Here is a 19,253-nt window from a genome sequence, read left to right as displayed (position 1 = left end):
CTCCAGTCTTTAGTGTCACATGAACCTTCAGAAATCATTTTACATAATATGCTGTTCAAGAAACATTTATTATTATTATATCTAAAATAGTTGAGTACATTTTTTCAGGATTTTTTGATGAATCAAAAGATATAAAGATCAGCACTTATCTGAAATAAAAAGTTTTTGTAACATTATACACTATACTATTCAAAAGCTTGGAGTCATGTATTTCTTTTCTTTCATACTGTAAAATACTGTATTCACAACCAAAAATGTTTACAGTAAAAAAAAAAAGTTTGGTTTCAATCTTGCTTTCTTGTTTACTGTGAAATTTTTAACATCTCTCTGCCAATTACTTTTAAACCTGACACAGACAGAGTCACGGTCACCCTGAATAAGATTTTATTGCAAACTTCATTTCACCTATGAAGGAATTTTAATAGTGCCTGTAGAAAAAGCAGAAAATGATTAATGTGTTACAGTGCATAAAAGGGTCATTATTTCTAATAAATTAAAATAAAATAAGTTCATAGAAGAGCAAAAGAATAGAGAATGCTAGTGTTGTTGGAGGTTCTTTTCTTATTAAATAAAAAAAATAAAACAAATAGATACAATAGAATAAGAATTGAGAGTGCTAGATAAAAAAAAACAAAAGTAAAATATATTTGATTGTAATATATATATATATATATATATAACTATATATATATATATATAACTATATAAATATATATATATATATAACTATATATATATATATATAACTATATAAATATATATATATATATATATATATATATAACTATACCTTTTATATTGTGCAATATTAATATTTTGTAATATATATATATTATGTAATATATATATATATTTTTTTTTTTCTTTTTTTTTTTTTTTTAAATATAAATAGTAACTGCCTAAATAGACGTCTTTGTGAGCTTTTTGGCCGCTCCAGGTATCTGTACCGTAATTCCGCTAACAGACGTGCAGTTACATCCAGGCGGCTGGCTGGACCGTGGGGGCCAATACATATTCGTGCAAATCGATATATATCTATACCAATATATACTTGAATAAACCAATACATACTAACCAATACATAGTTGAGGAAACCAATGTATCGAAACCAATATATATACTTGAATAAACCAATATATACTAACCAATATATAGTTGAGGAAACCGATGTATCTAAACCAATATATACTTGAACAAACCAATATATACACTAACCAATACATAGTTCAGGAAACCGATGTATCTCGACCAATATATACTTGAATAAACCAATATGTATACAAGCCAATATATTCTTGAAGAAACCAATATATACAGACCAATACATATTTGAGGAAACCATTGCATATTTGAGGAGCCCAATGTTTACTTGAACAAACCAACATATACAGGAGCAAACCCATGGTCATGTGATCAGACCGATGTATCTAAACTAATATATGTCTGATTATACCAATGTATTATAAACAAATGCGTTTGTCATTAAACCATTCATTCAACCAATGAGCCAATCCATATTCACACAATACACATGAATTTTTTCCTGAACGGCTTGCCATATTATACCAGTTACACTCGTCTGCAAAACAACACTAAAAGCATACTAAAACACTTACAGAAATTAAAGTTTTTGACTTAACACAAAGAAGTCTTTAGATTTTCTTACCTGACTGGTACTTCTAGCTCCGACGCCATGATACACCTCCTTCGCGCCGTCTTCATAAAATGCGTTGGAAACGTCATATCCGTTTTTTTGAACGGCAAAATTAAACCGTTTACGTTAGTTTAACGATTGATAATCAAGTAAAATGGAAACTTAAACAGTTTAAATTAATAGAGCACAATACACTAGTGTTTTGGTGGAAAAAGAAATATACTTGTGTTGATTTAACAATAAATACCTGGGTAAAATGAACAGTGGCACAAAACCATTTTTTTGAGTGTAGAATTTGAATTATGTGTTGTTAAATAATATGAAACTGAATGTTCATGCCACTATCATCATTTATGATGTTCCAATTATTATTTCATTTCTCAGTTTCTGATAAGAACGAGGCAGGAGAGTAGTCTCAGTAGTCTTCACCTATTTATAACACATATGAAATGAGCTACACCGGAAATTTACGAGCTGGATTATCATTATGTGGAAGTTCTAAAGGACGCTCAGTGCATATGGTCAATTAGACTGATGAGAAACACCTGAGAACAAACACATCAGAGTTCAGGTGAGTGTGTCCTCTGGTGGTGGAGTTGAGAAGTGGCAGAGGGTGTAACAGTACCAAGGAAATATAATACTGTATTTCACTTACTAGGTTTCAAACTTTCTAGGGAGGAAAAAATATGTTTTGGTGTTTGATCATGCAAAACTTGCTGCCACAGTGTTACCAGTAACAGTTTTCCAAGGTTCTTTATAATTTTGTGATGTCTAGATCTGATTGGAGCTCTGAAGGATTCAGAGTAAGTTTTTGTCAAGCAGGAAAATCATCAGTACTAAACAAGAACATTATTGATAGACTCATTGACTCATGATCAAGTCTCACTTATTGTCTGGCTCATCTGATTCTTTCATCTGTTATTCACACACAACTTCAACATGGATGGATGTACTACATTTAACATTGTCCACCAATATTGATGAAAATGAACAAACCTCATCACTCCATAATTAAGGCAGACTATAGATATCAAACACCTTCAGCTCCAATTTGAATGAATGTCTGTGTTCATCTCACATCAGTGCTGCTGATCTTTGTTGAAATCTTTCAGAAGTGTTTGCCCTTATATTTAAATAAATAAAATATAAATTTACATTTTGTTAGACCTTTGCTACTATGCTCATGTCAGTATGTTTGAAATAACTTTTTAATGTATTTTAAAAAGTTGTTAAGAAATCCGCTTCAGTTTCATTAAGTTTTTAAAGAAATGTTATGTTCAATAGCTCACATTCATCACAAAGTATTAAAGCTTCTGTTTTATAGATTATAAATGTGACTGAATAAATTCATCTGCGGTCTGAGACTGACAGCTGCCTGTTCTGTGTATGAAGATCATTTACATAGAGAGACACTTTGCATGAGAGTGTTTATAGTGCTGTGAGTTTAACACTTCATGACTGAGAGCAGAACAGAACAGAATCTTCATCATCACACAAGACAAAACAACAACAATGAACAACATCATCATCCTCATCTGGACACTCACACTGTTTGCTCAAGGTTTGTATTAAAACATTCATAACAACAATTACAGTAATTGTTTTAAAATGTGAAATAAACATCATTTTAATTCTTGTCTTTTTTCTCTTTCTTTCAGAGTGTAGAGGACAGTACACTGTTACTCAGAGTCCATCAATAACAGCAGCTCAAGGACAAGAAGTCAGAATAAACTGTAAAGTCAGCAGTAGAGTGGCTGGTGGTAGTTACTTACACTGGTACTTACAGAAACCTGGAGAAGCTCCTAAACTCCTCATATATGTGACATCAAACCGTTACACTGGAACTCCATCTAGATTCAGTGGCAGTGGATCTAACAGTGATTTCACTCTGACCATCAGTGGAGTCCAGACTGAAGATACAGGAGATTATTACTGTCAGAGTTATCACAGTGGTGGTGTGTTCACACAGTGATAAAGAGTCGAACAAAAACCTCCGTCAGTCAGAGTCACAGTGACTGCACTGATACAGATGAGAGAAACTGCAGCTGCTGATGGGTGTGAATCAACTCAATCACTCTTGTCTGTAGATCACTATATTACAATGCAGAACACTATCTAATAATAAATTCAGTCTGTACTGGTTAGGTTAATCAATATAATGAATGAACAAAAAAAGGCTTGACACTCAACAAGCATTGCAGTCAAAATAAATAAATCAAATTAAATTAGCTTGCATGTTACTATCAAAAAAAAAAAAAAAAAAAAAAAAAAAAAGAAAGAAAGAAACTGGATGTTCCTGTTTAGCAAAAATCAAACCCTTCAGTTCATAAGAAGAACCTCATAGCAGCAGTCAAACACAGTTGTTAGTCTGATGGTTTGAGGATGTTTTGTTTCATCAGGATCTGGACTGTTTGCCATCATTAACAATTTTGCTCTGGCCTTGACAAATTCCAGATTGAGTCTTCACAACACAACTCTATGACTACATGAATCACTACTGCTCACATTACACAAGTCTTGTCATTTTTGTGTTGTATCAATGCAGGACCAGAGTAGAACTGGAAGAATAACTGTATCTAACATTGTAATGGAGACCTGCATAAAATCATGAAAGAAACGTTTCTGAAGTCTCGTCCAGTATTTCACTAACACCAGCAGTGTGATTTTGTGGGGCTGAGGTGGAGAGAGAGGAAGTTTTTCATGAAAGGGAGCTGGGAAAAATGGAGTTTGTAGATCATGAACAGCGACCACATCACAGTCACTGCTAGAGATGCCACAGGGCTTCAATACGACCACCAAAAACCTGTTCACTGCACACAGACAGTACCTGTGTTATATTTCTTTGTGTGCCAAATGATAACTGGCTTATCAATGACACAAAGAGACTTTTTGTAACATTCAGACAATTTTTGAACATTGCACAGTTCTGCAAAACACTGTAAGAAAGTTATGCAAATAATAAATGATAACAAGACAAATGTGTCTACATTCTGTCAGCTCTCTTTCTCATATGTGGTGATGAATATTCATAAGTCAGTTTATTCTGTTGAATTACTTTGTCCTAAACAGTCGTCTTTCTCTCATATGTAGCTTTGGAAATGTTGCTTTATTCCAGAGAATCTGTTTGTCATAAACAATCAATATGTAACTAAAGTCCTACTCTTTTTAGTGAATTGTTTTGTTCAGATGGTGCTACTAAAACAGTTACTGTTAAATAATAGATTTAAAATGATACACAGGTCCACACTGTTTCACCAAGGTTCATCCACTTGGAGATTTCTGGCCTCGTCACTGATCTGACCTTTGACCTCTTTTATCATAGACTTTCCTACAGTATAATTAAATTTTACACACAGCTCAGTCATTTTGATTCACAAAACAAAACAAAACAAACAAACAAACAAAAAACCCTGCAGCTTCAACCTAAACTCATATGAAATGATTTTGTTGATCTTTATACAGTGATGATAAAAAAGACCACATGAAAAGATTTCACAGATAGCAACATGTCATGTGTTGTAAATCCTGCCCACTTCTTTGCATTGTCAGCACATGCTTCAGTGCTCTGAGAGTGTTTATAGTGCTGTGACTTTAACACTTCATGACTGAGAGCAGAACAGAACAGAATCTTCATCATCACACAAGACAAAACAACAACAATGAACAACATCATCATCCTCATCTGGACCATTGCAGCTTTTGTTCAAGGTGGGATATTACATTTTGATATGAATAATATATTGTTGTTGTTTTTTTTAAATCATTTTAATATACCAATATTCTGTTATAAAGGTGGTTTACAAACAAAGTGACTTTATTTTCTCTTCTTCAGAATCCAGAGGAATCACTCTGACTCAACCTGAAGTTAAAACTGTCCAACAGGGTCAAACCGCTACAATAGAGTGTAATATAGATGTAGGAATATATAGTAATGACTTAGCCTGGTATCAGCAGAAACCTGGACAAGCTCCTAAACTCCTCATATATTCTGCAACAAGCCGTTACACTGGAACTCCATCTAGATTCAGTGGCAGTGAATCTAATAGTGATTTCACTCTGACCATCAGTGAAGTCCAGACTGAAGATACAGGAGATTATTACTCTGTGAGTTACCACAACATCAACAGTAAACGTGTGTTCACACAGTGATAAAGAGTCGTACAAAAACCTCCATCAGTCAGAGTCACAGTGACTGCACTGATACAGATGAGAGATACTGCAGTCTCATTTAGACAAAAATCTTGTGCTGATTTGTGAGTCTCTTTTTGGATCTTTGATCTGTTTTATTTATTTATTTATTTATTTATTTTTTATTTTTATTTTTATTTATTTTATTTTTTTTCACAAGGAAACAGCAACCAGTCCTTGTGTCCTTTCAATCCAGAATTACACAAAATGTGATCAGCATAAGATCTCCGTTTGTATGTTTTGAACATTAAAATTTAATGTGTCATTGTTTCCCTTTCCTCAGTGTAATTTCTGTCACATTTCAAATGTTGTACTCATTAAGTTTTGTTCTGTGACAGTGGTGGAAATGATGTTTTTGAGTTGCACAAGCAAATAACATTTTCACACTCGTAATACAATAAAATTACAGCTTCACTGGAAATGACACACAATTAAAATATTCTGCTCACAGGTGATATTTACCTTGTTTTTCCACTTTTTATTGGGGCAAAACTGTTCATTGGAAATAAACACAGTCAGAATAATATAAATCAGAGTGTATTGTAGTAGTTTGTTTCTCTTGTAGTTTGAATTATCATAATTTTGAAAGTAATAATTCCTATTGTTATGATACATCCTATATTGTAACATTGAAAGTAAAAAAAAAAAGCATTTGAAAAGCAACAACAAATTCATGATGAAGTCAGTGTTTATTACAAATTCAGTCTTGGGACATAATAGTGTTTAAAATAGCCATGTGTGTCTGTATTGTGAAGTAAGAGACAGGTTTAGTGTTGATGTTAACAGCGGGGTTTGTCTCCCTCTGCTGGTTTGGTTTTGAAGAGTCTCTTGAGGAAGTAGAGCTGCAGGTATCCGGCAGTGATGATGACCAGACTCTGGAGAGCAGACCAGCTGTTCACATAAGTGGAGTTGGACTGAAGCAGGTAGAAATCAGCGCCGCGTCTCATTCGCTCGTAGTTATAATAACACCACATGTGGAAGACAAACCTCTGCAGCCTGTTGCTGCTTCATACACAGAGATTTGAGAAATGTGAATGAAATTCTGATAGCACACATACATCTCTGAGACGTCTATTTGATGTCTGCATTTACATCTGCAAGATGTATTTTTTAGTTTGTTCATCTGCAATATGTCTATAGGACGTTTCCTGTCAGATGTCAAATGTCATCTGTTAGATGTCTTTAAGATGTTTATGATTTGGAATGTATGTAAAACTGATGTCTTACAGACGTCTGTCATATGTTTGTACACAGCAGATGCTTTCCAGATCAAATGATCTTTAACAGACACATCTTGCAGACGTGTGCTCTCTGGGTCAAGGACTTTGTCAAAACAAAAACTTATTATTATTTTTTTATACATTTCATTCAGTTGTCTGGTGAAGAAAAAAGAATTCTCTGAAATGCAAAAAAAACAAAACAAAAAAAAACAAACAAACAAAAAAAACAACATAAGCCTTTTTAAAATGTTTTCTGTCAAAAATACAGGCTGGGCCATTTATATGGATACATCACACATCAAACTTATTGGGAATTTCACAAGAAAAACAATGGTGTGCTTGGTTTTAACGTAACTTTATTCTTTCATGAGTTATTTACAAGTTTCTGACCACTTATAATGTGCCACAAACAGGACATTAATATCACCAACCATTCCCATTTTATTAAGGTGTATCCATATAAATGGCCCACCCTGTAGTTCATGTTTTCGATTAAGAAAATATATTATTAATTACATATCTTGCTCAAAATGTATGGAAGCCTGTTTCCGCCACTGAATTAAAAATGTAAAAAGGTATTTGTCACTTTTTATGTCACAATTCTGACTTTTTTTCTCGCAATTGACCGTTCGCAAACAGCTTGATTGACAGGCGATCTGACCAATCATAATCAATCATAAACTCACAATTGCAAGAAAAAAGTCAGAACTGTGAGTCTTTGTCTTGCAATTCTGACTGTATAGCTCACAATTGACACTTTGCAAACAGCTTGATTGTATCATAATTGTGTGAAATATAAACTTGCAATTGCGAGTGGCAAAGTCAGAATTGCAAGACATAAACTTGCAATTCTGACTTTTATTCTCAGAATTGCGAGTTTCCAGTATGAAACAAGGTCTCAGCTTTAAAATGTCATTTTTTAATGAAATTCAAACAAAAAAATACCATTTTGTGCTTTTTAATATGTCGTGACAGATCAGTGTATTGCCCTATTAGATCAATGACATGTGAACTGGTCTTTTCTAATTTACTTCAAACAACAACAACAAAAAAAAAAACATTAATGAACATCAGAACGTATATTATTTCAACCATTTTTTTTTTTTTTCAGTCAACACAATTTTTCAAGTTTAAGTCCACTGAAGTTGATCTACTCTCCTGTCTGATTGGTTTGTTGGACAGAATGGCAGATTTGGCGTTATGATTGGTCAGATCACCTGTCAATCGAACTGTTTGCGAAGGGTCAATTACGAATTATAAAGTCAGAATTGAGAGACATAAACTCACAATTCTGAGATATAAAGTAAAAAAAAAAAAAAAAAAACAAAACTTTTTTTTCTCAGATTTGCAAGTTTATAACATGCAATTGCAACTAGTTTGATACAAACTCGCAATATTTACTTTTTTTTAGAATTGTGATATATAAACTCGTAGTTGCGTGTTATAAATTCATAATTGTGAGATATAGGCAAGAATTAAAGTCACAATTGCAAGACAAAAGCTTACAATACTGACTCTTTTTTTTTTTTTTTTCCGCAATTGCGAGTTTATATCTCACAATTCAGAGAAAAATGTCAGGACTGCGAGATATAAATAGTTTAGCTCCAGGAGAAAGACTGATATGTTCTCAGAGTTGTAAGTTTATATCTCATAATTCTGACTTAATAACTTGCAATTGCATATTATAGTCACAATCTTAAGCAGGGGTGTAAAGTAACAAATTACAAATACTCACCTTACAGTAATTAAGTAGTTTTTGTAAGTAATTGTACTTTTTTGAAAAAAATTGTTTACTTTTACTTGAGTACATTTTATGTGATGTATGGGTACTTTTTCTCCACTATTTTCCCTCTGTTGGTGGTCGTTACATGCTTATTTTTATTTTATTTTAATCCATCAACATGATTGGATAGAGAGAGAATAATCGGTCTCATGACTTTAGTCAAATCAAATTGTGCATAGAAAACTTTAATCGCCAGCTGCTGTTAATCATGGCTGCTGAAAGTGAATTCTTCAACCATCAATTCAGTCGAGTTATCAGCATCTTCCTCTGATATGTTAGGGTAAATACCCTCTATACGCCGTATACCCACTATAGGAAAGGTCAAGGATTTCTGTATACCCACAAAAAAATATGAGTGAAAAAAATATTACTTGAAAAATAAAACAAATTAATGGTAAGTTAAATTGAAAGAGAAATGATTAATTGGATGGGGTTCTGCTTGAAAATCTTTTTTCAGTGCATCCATACACACAAAAATGCATTAATCTTTATAAATCTCAATTCATCTTAAATTCAAGCACAATGTGAACAAACACATCAACCTACAGAACAACCACAAATATTTCTTAATGCTTCAGACAAAGTACAGCACTCATCAACATGGACATGGAAATCCAAACATATTCATTCAGAAAAATCATTAAGTTTTCTTTTTCTTTCTTTTTTTCTCTTTCTTTCTGTTACGCGGAGTGAGAGACGTGAGGCGAGCGGATCCATATGCAAGCTTTTATTGAAACTACTAGACAAAGACATGGTCGTACAGGCAGGGTCGAGACGGGAGCAGACAGGAATATCACAGGCAGTGGGAGAGAACAATCCAATAAACGAGAGCGAGAGTCCAAAAGGCAGGCGGCTAGACAGTCCAGACGAGATAACCAGGCGGGAGAACAAAACCAGGAACCAGGAACGAGGAAACTAGGAAACGCTAACAATAACAACAATACAATAATTCAACCAACCGTGAAGTGCACTGAGGAGGACCGGGGTTTTTATAGAACGCCTGATTGGTCACGGGGGCTGACGCAATCAGAGTGGTGGAGGATGGGAGATGCAGTCCGAGATGCAAAGTGACAGTCAGAGTGTGTAGGTGAGGCGAGAGTGACATCTGGTGGTGAGTGGACAACGGGACACCGACCAGATTCGTGACATAGCCCCCCCCCAAGGAGCGGCTTCCAGACGCTCCAACAGAATAACAGTCCAGGGGAGCGGTGGGGCGGGAGCGAGACAGGGCGAGGGCTGGAGGACCAGGTCCCTGCGGAGGGCCTGGTGATTGAGGCAGGACCGGCAGGGCAGGGGCCCACCAGGGTGGAGCTGGAGGCACAGGAGCCCTCCAGGGCGGTGCCGGAGGAGGAGGCGTAGGAGCCCTCCAGGGCGGAGCAGGAGGCGCAGGAGCCCTCCAGGGCGGAGCCAGAGGCGGAGCTGGAGGCGGAGCAGGAACCCTCCAGGGCGGGCAGAGCCGGAGGCGGAGCAGGCGGAGCCCTCCAGGGCGGAGCTGGAGGCGGAGCAGAGGAGACAGAATAGAGCCCTCCAGGGCGGAGCCGGAGGCTGAGCAGGAGGCGCCGCAGTAGGCGCCGGCAGTAGGCGTCATGGACTGGGACCTGGGGGCCCTGACAGAGGAGGCAGACAGAATGAGAGGAGCAGGAGGCAGGGCGCCTCCAGGAGGATCTACAGCCGAAGCTGACACCACAGGAGGCTGGCGGGACCTTGGGAGAGCAGGGACAGAGGAGGCAGACAGAATATGGGAAGAAGGTGCCCGAGACCAGATGGGAACTGGGACGGAGCAGACTTGAGATCAGACGGGAGCTCTGGAGCAGGCTTGAGATCAGACGTGGCCTCAGGGAGTGATTTGGGAACAGACGTGACCTCAGGAGCTGACTTGTGAACAGACGTGGCCTCAGAAGCTGACTTGTGAACAGATGTGACCTCAGGAGCTGACTCGGGAACAGATGTGACCTCAGGAGCTGAGTGTGCAGCCCACACACACCAAAAGGCAACTGCCATTATGGGAAGAGCAGCGGTGGGTGGCAGGACCTCTTTAATGGTGGTTTTAGAAGGTGTTAATGCCACTGGGATGTTTGCAGCACTCACTGACACTAGTGGTGGGTCCAGCAAGCTGGCCGTCATGACAGGCCGTGACCCTGAGATGTCAGACGAGACATGGCGTGGCTCTGGGCAGTCAAACGAAACATGGCGAGGCTCTGGGCCGTCAGGCGGGACGTGACTTGACTCTGGGCCGTCAGGCAGGACGTGACTTGACTCTGGGCCGTCAGGCGGGACGTGACTGGACTCTGGGCCGTCAGGCGGGACGTGACTGGACTCTGGGCCGTCAGGCGGGACGTGACTGGACTCTGGGCCGTCAGGCGGGACGTGACTGGACTCTGGGCCGTCAGGCGGGACGTGACTGGACTCTGGGGCAGCAGCAATAACTTTGTTGGGCTCATGAAGATCAGCTGTGGTTTGACCTGGTTCGTGGAAATTGGCTGTGACTTGACCTGATTTGTGAAGATCAATAGTGAACTGACTTGACTCTTGGAGATCAGCAATGACTTGACTTGGTTCGTGAAGATTAGTAGTGACTTTACTTGACTCAGGAACGACAGCCTTGACGACAGCCTTGACGTTGGGACGCAGGGACGACAGCCATGGCGTTGCTTGACGCAGGGACGGCAGCCTTGGCGTTGCTTGACTTGGAAGCTTGACTGGACTTGGAGGTTACAGCTGTAGGCTGACCTGACTCTGGAGCAGCGGCTGAAGCTTGACTTGGCTCTGGAATAACAGCAGCAGCTTGACTTGGCTCATGAGGAACTGCTATTACCGGGCCTGGCTCATGGAGATCCGCTGTACCGGGACTTGACTCGTGAACGACATGGCTTGGCTCAGGAACAACAGCTGTAGCGTGACTTGACTCGTGGGGAACAACTGTGACTTGGCTTGACTCGTAGGGAACAGCTGTGATCTGGCTTGACTCGTGGGTAGCCGCCGCGACATGAAGGAGCGCCTCTTTAGCTTCCCATACTGTCATTAGGGGTGTGTCCAGCACGTGGGCCATCATGACCACAGGTGGCGTCCGGGTGCTGACCACAGGTTCTGGAATGGCAGCCATATTGTGGAGAGGCTTGGAGACGGCGGCCATCTTGTGGAGTGGCTTGGAGACGGCGGCCATCTTGTGCAGTGGCTCTGGCGTGGCAGCCATCTTGTGCAGTGGCTCTGGCGTGGCAGCCATCTTGTGCAGTGGCTCTGGCATGGCAGCCATCTTGTGCAGTGGCTCAGGAAAGATGGCTGTAACTTGACTCGAAACAGAAGCAACAGCAGTAATTTGACTTAACACAGGAACAACAGTTCTGGCTTGATTTGAAACAGGAAACACAGTTTTAGCTTGACTTGCCTTAAGAGCGGTTCTGACTTGACTTGACGCAGGAAACATAGCTCCAGCTTGACTTGACACAGGAAATACAGCTGCAGCTTGACTTGACTTGGAAACTTGACTTGACTCAGGAAATACAGCTGCAGCTTGGCTTGACTCGGAAACTTGACTAGACTCAGGAAGTGTAACTGCAACTTTAAATGGCTCTTGTATGGCGGCTGTGACGTGACGGAGCTCTGTGATCGCCGCCATTTTGTGGACGGGCTCCGCCGTCGCCGCCATCTTGTGAGCGCACGCCGGCGCCGCCGCCATCTTGCAAACGGGTTCCGCAGTCGCCGCCATTGCTCGAGCGCACTCCGCCACGGCCGCCATTTCACGAGCGATCCAGGTGGAAAACTTGTTTGTGGCGTCGTGATCCGGCGTTACCGTCAATCTGCGCGCGGGATGCGCGGCTGCCATGTCCGCGTTGTCGCGTTCCTCCTTCGCGACCCCCACAGTACACGGCGAGCCCACACACAATAAGGCAAAGTTCATAAATTCCGCGAGAGACGAACGCGGACCCTCGCGTCTCAGCCTCGCCCTTAAAGGCTGATTTACGCCATCACGAAAAATCTCAATAATTGTACAGTCCGGGAGGGTGGAATAATTTGAAATGGAAATGAACTCACGGGTATACTGCTCGAGTGTGCGTGATCTCTGTTTGATCCGGAATAAAGTCCTGTCGGTGTCCATATCTGCAGAATGTCCGGGTGAAAAGCTGCTGGATCCTCTTGTGACGGTTGGTTCTGTTACGCGGAGTGAGAGACGTGAGGCGAGCGGATCCATATGCGAGCTTTTATTGAAACTACTAGACAAAGACATGGTCGTACAGGCAGGGTCGAGACGGGAGCAGACAGGAATATCACAGGCAGTGGGAGAGAACAATCCAATAAACGAGAGCGAGAGTCCAAAAGGCAGGCGGCTAGACAGTCCAGACGAGATAACCAGGCGGGAGAACAAAACCAGGAACCAGGAACGAGGAAACTAGGAAACGCTAACAATAACAACAATACAATAATTCAACCAACCGTGAAGTGCACTGAGGAGGACCGGGGTTTTTATAGAACGCCTGATTGGTCACGGGGGCTGACGCAATCAGAGCGGTGGAGGATGGGAGATGCAGTCCGAGATGCAAAGTGACAGTCAGAGTGTGTAGGTGAGGCGAGAGTGACATCTGGTGGTGAGTGGACAACGGGACACCGACCAGATTCGTGACTTTCTTTCTTTCTTTCTTTCTTTCCTGTAAATCCCAATTGGTTCCTCACTTCAGGATGAAATTCTGTCATTTAGGATCCAGTCACACTTGTATTTTATAAATTAGCCAGTATTTTTAATTTTTTTTAAATAACATTTCACCCATCTGTGCTTTTATTTTGACTTGTGTAAATATTAATCAGTTTAATATTAATCTAATAAATTTCCCACAAACAAAACAAAATTATTGTTTTGTAAAATAATCAAACCCTCACTGTTGATAGTGTCTTTCTAATTTCTGTAGTTCACATTCATCACTAATTATGAAAACTTTGAATTTTTTTGGAGAATATGACCACGCATTGAAAATTCATCCGTGATCTGAGACTGACAGCTGCCTGTTCTGTGTATGAAGATCATTTACATAGAGAGACACTTTGCATGAGAGTGTTTATAGTGCTGTGAGTTTAACACTTCATGACTGAGAGCAGAACAGAACAGAATCTTCATCATCACACAAGACAAAACAACAATGAACAACATCATCATCCTCATCTGGACACTCACACTGTTTGCTCAAAGTTTGTAGTAAAACCTTTTATAAAAATAATTACAGTGATTGTTTTAAAATGTGAAATATACATAATTTTAATTCTTGTCTTTTTTCCCTTTCTTTCAGAGTGTAGAGGACAGTACACTGTTACTCAGAGTCCATCAATAACAGCAGCTCAAGGACAAGAAGTCAGAATAAACTGTAAAGTCAGCAGTGGAGTGTATAATGGTAATTCCTTACACTGGTACTTACAGAAACCTGGAGAAGCTCCTAAACTCCTCATATATGCTGCAACAAACCGTTACACTGGAACTCCATCTAGATTCAGTGGCAGTGGATCTGACAGTGATTTCACTCTGACCATCAGTGGAGTCCAGACTGAAGATACAGGAGATTATTACTGTCAGAGTTTCCACTATCCAAACAGTAAACATGTGTTTACACAGTGATAAAGAGTCGTACAAAAACCTCCATCAGTCAGAGTCACAGTGACTGCACTGATACAGATGAGAGAAACTGCAGCTGCTGATGGGTGTGAATCAACTCAATCACTCTTGTCTGTAGATCACTATATTATGATGCAGAACACTATCTAATAATAAATTCAGTCTGTACTGGTTAGGTTAATCACTATAATGAATGAACAAAAAAGGTTTGATACTCAACAAGCATTGCAGTAAAAAAAATAAATAAAATTAAATTAGCTTGCATGTTACTATCAAAAAAAAAAAAAAAAGAAAGAAAGAGAAAGAAACTGGATGTTCCTGCTATTATGTTTAGCAAAAATCAAACACTTCAGTTCATAAAAAGAACCTCATAGCAGCAGTCAAACACAGTTGTTAGTTTGATGGTTTGAGGATGTTTTGTTTCATCAGGATCTGGACTGTTTGCCAACATTAAAATTTTGCTCTGGCCTTGACAAATTCCAGATTGAGTCTTCACAACACAACTCTATGACTACATGAATCACTACTGCTCACATTACACAAGTCTTGTCATTTTTGTGTTGTATCAATGCAGGACCAGAGTAGAACTGGAAGAATAACTGTATCTAACATTGTAGTGGAGACCTGCATAAAATCATGAAAGAAACGTTTCTGAAGTCTCGTCCAGTATTTCACTAACACCAGCAGTGTGATTTTGTGGGGCTGAGGTGGAGAGAGAGGAAGTTTTTCATGAAGTTTTTTTTTTTCTTTTCATATTACAATTATTATAAAAAATATATTCATTAAAACTGATTTATCAGTTGTTTTTGTTAGCAGCACAATGACAGCAGTACAATCTGTTGTAAATCCTGCCCACTTCTTTGCATTGTCAGCACATGCTTCAGTGCTCTGAGAGTGTTTATAGTGCTGTGAGTTTAACACTTCATGACTGAGAGCAGAACAGAACAGAATCTTCATCATCACACAAGACAAAACAACAACAATGAACAACATCATCATCCTCATCTGGACCATTGCAGTTTTTATTCAAGGTGGGATATTATATTTTGATATGAATAATAAGCTATTGTTGTTTTTTTAACCATTTTGATATACCAATATTTTGTTATAAAGGTGGTTTACAAACAAAGTGACTTTTTTTTCTCTTCTTTAGAATCCAGAGGAGTCACTCTGACTCAACCTGAAGTTAAAACTGTCCAACAGGGTCAAACCGCTACAATAGAGTGTAATATAGATGTAGGAATATATAGTGACCGCTTAGCCTGGTATCAGCAGAAACCTGGACAAGCTCCTAAACTCCTCATATATTATATAAACAGCCTCCAGTCAGGAACTCCATCTAGATTCAGTGGCAGTGGAACAGAAAATACTGGACGAGATTTTACTCTGACCATCAGTGGAGTCCAGAGTGAAGATGCTGGAGATTATTACTGTCAGAGTTATCACAGTGGTGGAGTGTTCACACAGTGATCAAGAGTCGTACAAAAACCTCCATCAGTCAGAGTCACAGTGACTGCACTGATACAGATGAGAGAAACTGCAGCTGCTGATGGAGGTTATTTCTTATAACTGGATCATTCCGTCAAACATGTTGTGCTGATTTGTGAGTCTCTTTCTGGATCTTTGATGTGTTTTTCTTACACAACATCACCATAAATGTATTTAATTCATCATTTAAAATGTTCCACCACAAAAAGTCCAACAAAAGTTGATGATACATGTGAGGGAAACAGCAGAGTCCTCATGTCCTTTCAATCCAGAATTACACAAAATGTGATCAGCATAAGATCTCCTTTTGTATGTTTTGAACATTAAAATTTCATTCATCATTTTTTCCCCTTCCGCAGTGTAATTTCTGCCACATCTCAAATGTTGTACTGCGTTAAGTATCAATCTGTGACGGTGGAAATGACGTTTTTTTGAGTTGCACAATCAAATAACATTTTCACACTCGTAATTCAAAAAAATTACAGCTTCACTGGAAATGACACACAATTAAAATATTCAAGTCAAAGTCAAAGTCAACTTTATTGTCAAATCTGCCATATGTACCAGGCATACAGAGAATTGAAATTTCGTTATTATTCTGCTCACAAGTGATATTTACCTTTATTTTTCCTCTTTTTATTGGGGCAAAACGATTGGAAAGTCATAATAATATAAATCAGAGTGTGTTGTAGTAGTTTGTTTCCTTGTTTGTTTGGATTATCATAATTTTGAAAGTAATAATTCCTATTGTTATCCTATATTGTAACATTGAAAGTATACATAAAAAAGGCATTTGAAAAACAACAACAAATTCATGATGAAATCAGTTTTTATTACAAATTTAATCTTGGGACATAAAAGTGTTTAAAATAGCCATGTACATCTGTATTGTGAAGTAAGAGACAGGTTTAGTGTTGATGTTAACAGGGGGGTTTGTTATGGAGATAAAATAATGCCTTAAAGATTTGCATGTGAAGAGTGCGTGTTGTGCAAGTGTACATAAGACTGTAAGTGTAAATTAAATTTGCATGGGCAAGAGAAGCTTTGTAAAAGTGTAAATCGCGTTTCAAATCGCTGTTACTTGTAAGTGTAATTCATGTATTGTGAAACTGCAGCTTCATGCCTTGGAAAAATAAACACGATCTGCATTCTTCCGACTTCCATTTCTCCGCGCTTACACTTTTGGCACGTTCTTTTCGCTAAAATATGGTCAAAAACACTGCAAGCCTGTGAACAGTGATTTGCACACGAAAACAACAGTTTGAAGATCTGCAAAACAGATTGATTGCGTAGGACCAATCTGTATGTGTAAAAAACAAACTGTTGCAAATGTCTAAATGATTTGTTCTGTGTGTAGGGCACAAAGTTGCCGAAATAGTCCGATACGTAGAGCTCCATCTTTCTTTTATCTGCGCTTACAGTTTTGGCACGATTCTCTCACTCACTGAGTTTTGCAAGCGTGAGGGGGAGGGCGGGTCCACCACGTTTTTGTAGCCAATCAAATCAGACTCTCGCGGACTCCATTTACGCTTATCTGATTGGTTCAATAAACACATCACACGCCAGATCATTTATCTTCATTTAGTTCTCGCTGCCGCTCGCTTCCGGTGGAATGATACTTTTAATGTACACATACATTAAAATAAATAAATAAACAACAACTTAATTGAAACATGATACTTTATAAGTTGTGTATCATTAGGCTAGACTCTCATGTGTTCATCCCGAATTGGTAGCCGGTGTTAACATTATTGGATTGGTTTGGCTTTACATTTACATACAATATAGCCTAATATATAGCTGATGTTAAACATTACAAAATTATATGTGACAATGCTCAACAATAGTATCAGAGTGCTATACTTTTGATAAAACCTTTTTACTATAACAATAAAGCTACATAAATCTGAACTTGACGATTTTCCAGACCATGTCTCTGTTTATTGTATTTAACACTCAATTGTATACTTTGACATTTTTGAAGATTTTGAAAAAAAATTGTAAAATCCCCTTAAATTATAACATGTTAAAGTGAAAAAAATAAGTAAATATTATATTCACTATATTGAACCAAATTTTAGTTAAAAAATTTGAGTCGTCCCTGATCAGTAGACAGGTGAAATTATGCATGTTATTATAAATTACAAATTATGCTGCTAGTGCAGATATAGGTCATGTTTAACACTAGCACCGCCAGGGGTCGCTGTACACCTAAAACCTCCAGAGGGTAAATTTTACCCAAGCATGACTACCGTTTTTATACGCCTAAAGAACATTTTATTTCAGTGTATTATGCCACTGTTTTCATAAAGAAACATCTAAATATGAGATCACAGTCAGATGAGCCGTCAGATGCTCACTCAGACTAATGACATTTAGTGCTTCTATGCTCTTCAGCATCCATAAATCGCCTTCTTTTACTAATTTTGACTTTTTAAATCTCAACTGCTAATTCAGTGAGTAAAAGGTGCTGCCTAGCAATGTAGTTGCAATTAAAACGTAAGTAGCAAGATAATGCCAGCACGAAAATATAGGCTTAATATAAATGCCACGCTTTTTTAAAAATCTTTTTTATCTAAACCATTTTTAGAGGATTGTAAATTACACCATTTTAGTAAAAGTCAGTGACTGGGAGACTTAAATGTTTTATTCAAAGTCTGTTAAAAAACAGCCACGGGTAAAATATACCCCGTGGCAGTTTTAGTTTTAAGTATCATCAAAATTACAATATTACAGTAAACTATCATATATTGCCTGTTGAGGAGGAAAAGGACACAGCTCCAAATTCAGTATGAACACATAGCCTGGTACACAACTTATATCGTGTTTTTATTTTATTTTATGTCTACATTAAAAGTACCATTCCACCGGAAGCGAGCGGCAGCGAAAACTAAATGAATATAAATGATCTGGCGTGTGCTGTGTTTATTGAACCAATCAGATAAGAGTAAATGGAGTCCGCGAGAGTCTCATTTGATTGGCTACAAAAACGTGGTGGCCCCGCCCTCCCCCTCACACTTGCAAAACTCAGTGAGTGAGAGAATCGTGCCAAAAGTGTCAGCGCAGATAAAAGAAAGACGGAGGTGTACGTACCGGATTATTTCAGCAACTTTGTGCCCTACACACACAACAAATCATTTAGACATTTGCAACAGTTTGTTTTTTACACATACAGATTGGTCCTACGCAATCAATCTGTTTTGCAGATCTTCAAACTGTTGTTCGTGTGCAAATCACTGTTCACAGGCTTGCAGTGCTTTTGACCGTATTTTAGCGAAAAGAACGTGCCAAAAGTGTAAGCGCGGAGAAATGGAAGTCAGAGTG

At 38.5% G+C, this 19,253-nt stretch overlaps 3 gene segments (V, D, J or C); 2 read left to right on the top strand and 1 right to left on the bottom strand.

Annotated features, from left to right (window-relative positions):
* Positions 1–19,253, bottom strand: part of LOC127157529 (immunoglobulin lambda constant 7-like) — a 108,488-nt gene that overhangs the window by 43,397 nt on the left and 45,838 nt on the right.
* LOC127157509 (Ig kappa chain V region 3547-like) lies at positions 3,057–14,459 on the top strand. The segment is given in 2 exon segments: positions 3,057–3,215; positions 14,122–14,459. Coding segments are annotated over 2 exon segments (372 nt in total).
* LOC127157514 (Ig kappa chain V region K16-167-like) lies at positions 15,305–15,911 on the top strand. The segment is given in 2 exon segments: positions 15,305–15,472; positions 15,595–15,911. Coding segments are annotated over 2 exon segments (366 nt in total).

The sequence above is a fragment of the Labeo rohita genome, unplaced genomic scaffold (assembly GCF_022985175.1).
Source record: "Labeo rohita strain BAU-BD-2019 unplaced genomic scaffold, IGBB_LRoh.1.0 scaffold_110, whole genome shotgun sequence".
NCBI lineage: Eukaryota > Metazoa > Chordata > Actinopteri > Cypriniformes > Cyprinidae > Labeo > Labeo rohita.
This window is presented reverse-complemented; position numbering and strand designations above follow the sequence as displayed.